Raw genomic sequence first — 10,327 nt, 5'->3', positions numbered from 1 at the left:
GGAGTCAACAGAGGCGGTCACACAGAGAAGGGCAGCAGGCCCCTGCAGCCACAGGGGGGCAAAGAAATTATATGATTTGGGTTTAAAGGCTCAGAGATTTTCAGATAGATTAACCCTGGGACTTACGTTTTTTTCCTTAAGGCCAACCTGGAAGCTGACATCGCCCTGGTTCCCCCTTCAAATAGTTTATGGGATTTTTCCATTGGATTTTAGATTATTGCAGAAAATAAGCCCTGTTGTCAACAATCGTTTATGATACTACAAGATAATCTTCACAAATGAACACCACTCTTTGGAATTTGAAGCATAAGTGTAATCACCAGAAGTAAAGAGCTATTGTTATGCTTAAACGACGTGCACTTTGGTCGCATTACCACCACTAGAAGCATAGGTGGACTTTACCATTAGGCGAAACAGGCATTTGCCTGAAGCCCCATAAAATGCCCTTTGGGAAAATAAAGTCTTGTCAGAGTCTTATCTCAGTATGCACTTGGAAAATCAGCATGTTTATGCCTTGCAGGTTTTCAGTTGGATGTCCTTGATATTTTATCAATTTCGATATTCAGACTTACTTTACAATAATAACATTTCTGCAGTAACTGACAAGAACAATGGAAATGTCCTCATGCATTTTATGAGTCACTCTGAGGCAAACCTATGGCCCTTATGCTGCGTTCACATGAAAATAGGCAGACAGTAGACAGCAGATGGAAAACACCTTCTGGACACAGCACAGGGAAAAAACAAACAGTCTGGCTGGATGAATGCTGCATATAGAACTTTTAAATTATTTAGAATAGACTTATTATGATCAGTTTTCAATGCTCTACAGGCATGTGTGGTAGCATCCAACTCAGTCTTCTGTTTTCTCGCACCAGTTTAAAAAAAACCTTTGCATCTTTAGTATATGGATTGCGTGATTTCTCATAATTCACATTATAGCTCCGCCAACCTAAGCAGAGGTATAATCAGCCTTAGTAAATTAAAACAACTGTGCTGATTGATTTAAAAAGTTTTTGTGTATATAAAGCATCAAGCTTGTTTGAGTTGTACCCACATCGATATGCCGTATCTTATTTACATATTTTTGAAATGTGGATCGCATGACACAACTAGTAACATGTTAACATCTTGTGTAATGGAAGATGCAACGTTCACTCCTCTTCAATCAAAGGCTTCTCTGTTCAGGATATATATTGAAGATATTAAACTATTTTAGCATTTTGTACCAGACACTCTCAAGTCAAATGTGAATATGTACAGCAACCGGAGTTTATTGGACTGAATGAAGTTTGTTTATCATTACAGACAACAAAAAGCAAAGAGTAAATATACCTTATCGCTCAATGGACAGTTAGTGAAAGTTTCTCAAACAATCAATAAATGGTGTACAAAATAAGTCTGAAATAGATGTCTACTGTTCTTCTGAGAATAAAACATTACTGATATCATCATCACCAACATCATCATCCCCATAATCTACTAAAATCCTGCCACTGCAGTAGGAGGGCATGACAATATAATATTTTTACGTACAAATACAAAAAAAGGGCAAAGGGGGTTTGGTCTCTTTCTTCTTTTTTTGTTTTTAAATTAGCTCTGAAGAGTGCTGGAGAGCAAAGTGGGGTCGGGTTTCAGTCATCTAGAAAGTCATCATCGAGGTTAACATCTGTGGTGTCGATGTCATCCAGCTCCATGTTGTCCAGGTCCACTTCCAGCTCGTCCAGAGTCTGCACAGAAACACGCACAAAGGAGAAGTTTTTGGTTTTTTTTTAAAAGAATTATTCTCATTTTAAATTTTTAATTTATTTATGTATGCTTTAGATCCAAATGTTTTTCTTTAGATTTTCTGAGAACCAGTTGGTACTAATTTATTGAGACTGAGTAAAAGCAACCTTTGTGTGATCAATAAGAATCTTTGTGTATTTTTTTCATGTTAGGAAACAGACCCTATAATCAAAAATTAAACAGAAATAAAAGAAATCCAACCTCTTTTTGTGACTTGGAGAACTCCTCCTCCTCCTCCTCCTCCTCTTCTTCCTCTTTTGTGTCCACTGCTGTAGGAGCAGCAGGTTCAGGTTGAGAAGACGCCACAGCTGCAACTGCTGCAACTGCTGCAGCGACAACGGGAGCTGCTGCCACTGCCTCCTCACTATCCTGTGTCTGCAGGAAAAAGTCATTCAAATAAACTTTGTCTGATAACAGAGCAATAATTTCTCTATTTTTTTATTGAGCCTCCTGTAATATCAATCAGGTTACGATTACATAAAAGGTGGTTATAAAGAAAATGTTGGATACTGCGGACAAACCTTGGAGCCAGCAGGAATGAAGGTTCCTTTGGGCTCATATCCCTGAGCCTCCTCAAGAATATTCCTGTCTTCGTTGAGCTGAAAAATGTTGGACTTTGTTAAAATACAGAAGAGCAGAACGAGATCTTCTTCAGAAATACTGTCATGCAACACAACTACCTCATTTGTTAAACTCACCGTTACAAGAGGATAATCTTTGGCGGGCCTAGAGGTGCCGATGCAGGTCTCTCGGAGGTAATGCTCAGCTGCAAAGGCTTCCTTCAGCCCAGGGAACAGATTCTCATACTCTGTGGGGTCTGCTAAAGACTCAGCTGCCTGTAAGGTAGATTGTGGGGCCCCGAGATTGATACAGTGTGTCATGGTCAAGAAGAAAAATCCTGACGTCATATTTTCTCCCAGTGAACAAAGAACACAAAGTAAATTTTTGATGAATTGAAGTCATAGACGACTGCATTTAACTACAGCAAAACATCATCAAAACCTCCGTTTACAACCTCTCACACAACTTGTGCAGTTTAATCCAAGTCTCATTTATCCAGTTGTATGGGCACTACTTCCCAAACAGACAAGTGAAACTTATCAAAAGCTGCTCTCTTCAAAGCTGGACTCCAGCAGCAGTTTTACCTCACTGAAGACAAGAGCTGCTGGTCAGTTCATTTGTTCGTGTTACTTTGTGACTTTAGTGTTTTAAAGGGTTAGTTCAGACTCACCAAAGTCACACAATAACACAAAATAACCAACTGATCGAGGCACCGGTAGTCCGGCAGCTCCTGTGTTCAGAGAGGTAAAATTACGGTGTCTGACAATGGAGTCTGGCTTTGTAGAGGGCATAGGTAAATTTCACTTTTAGTTAAAATCTCCATTGTTAAGGGTTGTCTGTTTGGGAAGTACTGAGCATAACACTGGATAAATGAAACTTGGATTATACTGCTTGAGTTAGGTTTGAGTTTGCAAACAGATGTTTAGATATAGTTTTTCTGTTGTTAAACTTGGACTCCTACGACTTCATTAAAAATGTTCTCAGTTTTTGGATTCTTCACTGGTTCAATGTTGACATGCAAGAGTTTTCTTCACAAATTCAACATAACACTGAGTAAGTAGTTGATAACCAAATGATGGGTGAAGTATTCCTTTAAGAATCCAAGATCTAGTTAGATTAGTGATGGTTGTTTTCTTTATCTTAGTTTAAACGTCTTTGCTTTATCAATATTTAATTAAATTAAACAATAATCATGAAAAGAACTGACCTTTTGGTTGACCTTGGCCAGGTTCTCCCTCCACAATTTGACCACACGGGACACCTGACTGGGCAAGTAGGTGCGAGCCAGGAAGGCAGCTTCAGGCAGTCGGTTTGTTCTGATCAGAAGCTCCAAACACTGATCCAGACTGTGAAGAAAAAATGCTATTTAGCTTTCACATATTATACGTGATAACTCTGTGAATAAATCTGTTCCCTTTATTTGCCCGCCAGTGTCACAATCATCTGGTACTCACTTCCCCTGCAGGAAGTAGGTCATGAAGGCCACATTGTTCTTGCCGTCCCTTTCAGCCCCCTCAGCCAGTTTTCCCACCATAGTGGCATTACCGGAGGCTGTGGCAAGGAGGAGCAGGCCGCCGTAATCCTGCGCATGGTGCAGGCACTCCTGAGCCAGGCCGAATTGACACTTGCTGATAGCAAGCTCTGCTAACTGCTTCCACTTCTGCTCTGACTGTAGGGTTCAGAATAACATATATTAGAAATGTACCTGCCGGGAGCCTGAATAGTGATGAAATGAAAACAATGGACTCTTGTAAGCCACTGTGAATTGTCTGACAATGTTTTTACAAAGCTAGAAGATGTGATAGGCCAACTAGTATGCGCTTACCTCTGCCTCCACAGCCAGCTGGTAGGCGATCTTCAACTCTCCCAGCTGCAACGCCAGCTCAAACCTGTGCTCTGGGTCTGTGGACACAGCCAGCGCCTGCTGCTTGAAGCCCTGAGGAGACAAAGAAACATAACCCATCAGCATTCTGCAAGCACCCTGTCTGAATTAAATATTAACATAACCCGTCTAAATTAATTCTAAAAAATCACATAGGTATCAATTAGAATATCGTCTGGTATTACTGCAATTTAATAACAAAAAAAGAAGTACTGTATTTCCTTACCTGTTTCTCCAGGAAATGGGCCACCCTGGTGCGCTGCTCTTTAGGAATTGTGGGAAGCACCTTGTCAGCCATTCCAAAGTCCCTCCTCATCACGGCAGTCTGGTACTCCAGGACGGAGACCAGCAGAGAGTAGCTAACAATGTTGAGCTCCTTGTCTCCCAAATACAGACGGTCATCTTTTGGAATGTAACCCAGCAGGTACATGGTCCTGCAGGAAGAGACGACATTAAGCGTTACAGATGCAGCATCCTTAACAGAAAGCAAATAAACCCTGAGATTTGTTTACTTACTGTTAATAGAGTACACAGTGTTATTTAGCATAAAAATAGGCGTTTTCTTGAGAAATATACACAGTGCACAGGTTTTAAAGAGGTAGGTATTACATTTTATTCAGCAAACCTCATGCCCACTTATTTTCAAGCTAAACGACATACTGAATTTGTACCTGTCCAGGTGAGCAATAGTGACGATCTCGCCTCCTACATAGTAGTTGAGTCTGTTCACGGAGCTGGTGTAGATGAAGCAGTCTCCTACCCAGAGTCCAGTCTTCACAATCTCCTGGATCTCTCCCTGGACCTGCACATATCAAATAAGCACAAAAAGTTTTGAGTTGAAGCTTGAATTGTACTCTGTGGGTAAAAACAAGATTCATTGAAACATAAATAAAAGTATCTTTAAGCACGGAAAGATGAAAGCGCTTACCTCAAAGGCATCTTCAATACCATCCTCAGTCACTCCTTCATTGTTCTCTTGAGAAGCAGCTACTTTATCTGACATATAACGCAGAATGAAGAAGGATTCCTCTGTAGCGATGCAGACCAGTTCACCAGAGTCTGACCAGAAGATCTGGACAAATTAGGAAAAAGAGGAAAAAAGGTTGAACAAGAAAATGAGCAAGAATCAGGGAGTGACTAAAATTACTCGACAACAGCCTCTCTAAGCAGTCAATATACTATATACACACTGCTGTTAAAGATCGAGATATAGAAGCATAAAACTGCTTCATAGTACATTTTTATCAAAACAAGACCAGGGCCTCAAACAATAATGGAAAAAGTGTGTCTACAGGTATCAGACACTTAAATTGAATGTTTTTTAAGACCTTTTCAAGATAACTTTTAACCAATTTAAGATTGACAATTGGACAAATTATCTTTTTCTTATTCAAGCATTACAGGTAAATATAACGGTAAGTACAGAGGCAGGTTTTTTATGTAGGAATATTGTTATTAGAGTGAGTTTAATATTAGACTAAATCTACATTTTGCCAGAAAGTAAGTGCATGTGTAAAGTGAAAGGGCAACATTAGGCTCAGTGGTTGGTTCAAAGATTTGTAACATCAGAAATGTCGACTTTCAGGCAGAAGAGCTCAACAAATTTTGATAATATTTTGATAAGTTAAATTATATTTAATCAAATTAGACAATTTAATAACAAATTTTACTGTCAGATATTTATAAAACATTGAATTTAAGATATTATAAGGACCTGCAGACACCTTGGTAAATGAAAAGTCAGTCTTACATGTTTGGGCTGGATCTCGATGCGCCGGATCAGCTCTGTGTTCTCCCAGTCATAAAATGCCAGACCGTTCACTGACCTCACTCCAAGCAAGAAACCTCCATAGATTCCTGCAGGGAAGAATGGGAACACATTCAATGAGGAAAGACAGTTGGAACAATCTACTTAAAAAAAAAAAAACATGAGTCTTCTACACAGCAATGTTCACATTACCTTCAGCTCCAAAGTCGGGCTTAAAAGATTTCTTTTCTTTAAAATTTTTGAAGATTTTGACGATACTGTTGCTCTCTCTGATGGCATATCTGTTGTTAAAAAAGAGTTGCAGTTATCTTTCAGATAAAGGGGGTATATGGCAGGGAACTATCACACCTCTTATAAACAGCATACTTACTCTGATGAGTCATGTGCCCATGCAAACTCCTGTGCTGAGCCGAAGCTCTTGTTCCTCAAAGCCATGGCGGTATAGATGATATATTCCCCATCTCCGCACACCACAACAAACCTGGTGCACACAAAAAGGCATAAATGAGTGACAGAGGACATTTTCCAGTGTCACCTCTAATCTGGCTAACAAACAAAAACATATGAGGTGCTCATGTCTGCCTGTTTTTGAAATACTCGTAACCAGTAAAAGGCCCTGAATGCATACCTTCCATTAGGGTTGTGCTGGATGGTTTGGGGGTAAATCTCACAGCTGCCCATGTCTTTGACAGCCAATGGCAGCCTCTCTCCATCCTTGATCTCAGCGTCACCCATGGCCTTCAGGTTTGCTTGCTGTATTTCACTGTGTTTCGCCCAGATGATTTTTCCATTTGTGTCCATAGACATTGCTGGCTCCTCTCGACCCACCTGCACAGCAGAGGCAGACACAGCGGAGAGATATTTGTTTTGGATATTTAATTAGAACAATAATATATTTCATCTTAATGTCTTTAATAGATAAATTCCTTTTTTTCCAGCATAACTCATTTTACCTCTATATTTAACAGGATGGAAATGCATGTGGTAAGAGTTAAATACATTTTCAAGTATCATTCTCTCTTCTGCTCACCTTGATTATGATGCTGCCTTCATCGTAGCCCAGCGCCACATTGTTGGAGCCCCTGAGGCCGCACACACACCACACTCTCTCCATGCCATAGTTCAGAGTGCTCTCCAGGCGGTAAGTGCTTGAATGCCAGATGCGCACCGTACCTGTGGACAGAGGAGGCAACGTTGCATAAAGCAATGATCAGTGACACCATGAGGTGAGATTAACTCTGGGCACAGGGGTGAGGATGACTGGGATTCCTGCTCACCGTCCTCTGATCCAGTGATGATGATGGGCAGCTCGGGATGGAAGCTGACACAAGAGACATTCTGGGCGTGGCCTTCCAGAGTCTGAACGCAGGTCTTGTTCTGCAACACACAGAGAAACAGTTAAATATTTATACTATACAGACACGATGCTAACGGAGGCTCACAGAAGGGAAGTAGCAGATCACTGAGTAAAACATACATTATTTTTAGAACCATCAACTCTTTAAGTACTTTATTATTATTGACATTTTAAACATTATGCAATAAAAGTAGAAAATGAGCCTGTGCTCCTCATAAGTATTAGTTCCATGATCAGTATTGTGAATGTATAGTGAATGAAAAGTTTTCTCACCTGGTAGTCCCAGATCTTTACTTGGCGGTCATCGGCCCCTGAAATGAGGTAAGGCTTGTCACCTCCACTGTAGTAGTCGATACAATTGACTCCTTTCTCGTGACCCTCTAAAGTGAAATTGGGAGACGAAGAGCCAAGCTGCCAAACCTGAAAGAACCCAGAGGACATGGCAGAGAATCACTGAATGCACATGCATGTGTTTAATCTATAGTCTTTAAAGATACTGCCGTAATGCAGAGAGATGTGTGTCCCAGGGACTCACCCAACAATAAGATAAAATTAGCAGCAGTAAAGGTGACAACAGCAAGCAGTCCCTACCTTAATCGTCCTGTCCAGTGAGGCACTGGCAAACTGGTTGTTATCCTTGGGGTTGATGACAATCTGCATGACATAGTGAGTGTGACCCTCAAACACCTGGCTGCACGACCACTTCTTCTCCCAGTCCCACAGCTTGATCAACATGTCATCTGCGCAGAAATAAAAATATGTTAATGCATGCGTGCATGCAATTGAGGACACTGGTATAAAGAAACCTCTGAGTCTGTTAATCAATATGTTACCAATCAAGGCATCATAAGTTTCCTAGCATACCACTGCTGGTGAGGATATAGGGCTGGGTCGGATGGACAGCGATACAACGGATGTAGTCAGAGTGGGCCTCAAACATGTGGACACGCTCCAAGGTGTTGTAGTTGAACACACGGATCTGCATGTCATCCTGTGCAGGTAGAAAAAATGTGTGATTATCAGCTCAATACACAGCACGTTGAGGTATTAAACAAAAAATAGATAAAACAGCAAACACATTACAAAATAAGAACTTAGTATGTGCTATTTGAGTCTAATATTATGTGGAGTAATATCAGTCTTAGTTTTAAGTTGTAATCATTGTTTTTTTTACTTTATATTATCCCTGCTGCTTATTTTTCTTCTCTTTTATTTAATTATTTTATTTTTATTATAGTGACTTTCGCTTATCTTTCGTTTCTTTGTCTATTTTGTTTTGCTTGCTTTTTAATATTTTAATGTGTTATTGTTGTAATTTTCTGGTCTTGTAAAACATTATGTATAGTTGTCTGTATTATCCTTTCAATTGTGTCTGATATTTAAATTCTGTCACTATGTGAATCACTTTGGGCTGCATCTTTTTATGAAAGGTGCTGTATAAATAAAGTTGAGTTGAGTTGACACAATGAGAAAAATGTATAACAAGATAATCAGAGGTAAAGCTGAAATGCTTACACTTTGATGTAACACCACAGCCTGCATAACTCATGACACCAACAGATATAAGCTCATACTCTCTTTATACTAAGAGTTTATTAAACTGCTGGTTTTATGGATGACAACTGTCAGCATTGTGATCTCAACACAAACAACAGATTTTACTCACCGCTCCTGTGATGACCCAGTTTTTCCTTGCCACAAACTTTGAGGCTCTGACAGGAAGGTCACAGACTTCAAAAGTCTTGACGAGAGTCTGGAAAAGAAAAACAATGTTGATTCATTTTGGCCCTCAGCATCATCACTGCTTATATTTGACTGTCAAGTCAGTCTTTTTGAATCATTAAATAACATATTCAAGTGAGGGTGTTTAGTCATCTATGTTTCTATATTGTGTGATGTGCGTAGATGGCCCATTGATTAGTGATCACACCTGTGTTTCGTGGTTCCACACACACACACTGCCGTTGTACAGGCTGGCCAGCATCCATGGCTCCGTTGGGTGAAGGTCCACACTCTTCACCCGGTCTGACCTAGCTGTCAGCCTCCGCTTGATGTCCAGCCTCAGAGGCTGAAAAGACAAGAGGACATCGAGTCATTTTTCTGTGCTATTCAAACTATCAATTTGAGTGGCTTCACGTGGGGATTTAATGATTTGGTAAAAACTCGGCAGCGTCAACGTCATGACCCGGAATAACAGGACAAGGTAGTAAAGAGAAAACCGTTAGCATGCTAAAATTGCTCCTAGCATATTTCTGTGGTTCCAACAGTCCTATAGATATACATCATATAATAATCAATTCGAAAACTTACTCAGATCATTTGTAAGCACACATAAAGCTCTCACACAGCCGTGTTTATGAATGTTAATAGCCGTTAGCGATAGGCTTTCATGCTAGCTGAAGCTAGTTAGCCGCTAAGCTATTCACCATAATGCATTATTATTTGCCAGTTTCACTGTCCTTTAAAATAATCTTGAAGACTCGGATGACCTGTGCGGAAACAACACATCATGTGGACTGTTTAAAATGTCTCTTACCATGTTTTATCCCCGTGTTGTCGCAATAAGGCCGGATAAATGAGTAGCGAACAGCTGTAATCGGGGTCCAAATTCTGCGACTTCAGTGAACAGAACACTGATACTGACGTGGAACTTCCTGAAACTCAGTCTCGCGTGAGTTGCTCTGGAAGTGGTGACGTGACATGAAGGTCCGCTGCAGGCCGTGATGTGTGACACGATGACAGAAACAAAACACTGTACTGTTTATCGTTTTCGGTAGTTTTAATTGAGATGCCATTACAACAATTAATCCTCATATTACTATTTACTCTATTTCGCAGTTAACCATCACAGAGAGGCCCATTACTATGACATGATCTCATAATTCATCATTACTGAGTTGAATATTTAATAAATAAATTACATATAAGTATACATGATATTTGAGTCTAATATTACTTAGAGTAATATCAC

The 10,327-nt window shown here is 40.1% G+C and overlaps 1 protein-coding gene across 1 annotated transcript; it reads right to left on the bottom strand.

The window, feature by feature from the left end:
- Window positions 1-1,250: 1,250 nt before the first annotated feature.
- On the bottom strand, window positions 1,251-9,983 carry copb2 (COPI coat complex subunit beta 2). Its single transcript, XM_042498252.1, has 22 exons — window positions 9,893-9,983; window positions 9,287-9,424; window positions 9,023-9,109; window positions 8,221-8,347; window positions 7,948-8,096; window positions 7,630-7,776; window positions 7,277-7,376; window positions 7,030-7,172; window positions 6,628-6,827; window positions 6,370-6,480; window positions 6,192-6,280; window positions 5,982-6,088; window positions 5,160-5,303; window positions 4,903-5,033; window positions 4,458-4,665; window positions 4,175-4,285; window positions 3,804-4,018; window positions 3,557-3,695; window positions 2,487-2,624; window positions 2,310-2,387; window positions 1,990-2,163; window positions 1,251-1,730 (listed from the first exon to the last, which is right to left on the bottom strand). Exons 1-22 carry the CDS (start codon window positions 9,893-9,895, stop codon window positions 1,635-1,637), a joined length of 2,835 nt encoding a protein of 944 aa, XP_042354186.1. The 5' UTR covers window positions 9,896-9,983; the 3' UTR covers window positions 1,251-1,634.
- Window positions 9,984-10,327: the final 344 nt, after the last annotated feature.

This window comes from Plectropomus leopardus, chromosome 12, assembly GCF_008729295.1.
Source record: "Plectropomus leopardus isolate mb chromosome 12, YSFRI_Pleo_2.0, whole genome shotgun sequence".
NCBI classification, from domain to species: domain Eukaryota; kingdom Metazoa; phylum Chordata; class Actinopteri; order Perciformes; family Serranidae; genus Plectropomus; species Plectropomus leopardus.
Note: the sequence above shows the minus strand (reverse complement) of the source record. Positions and strands in the feature narration are given on the sequence as shown.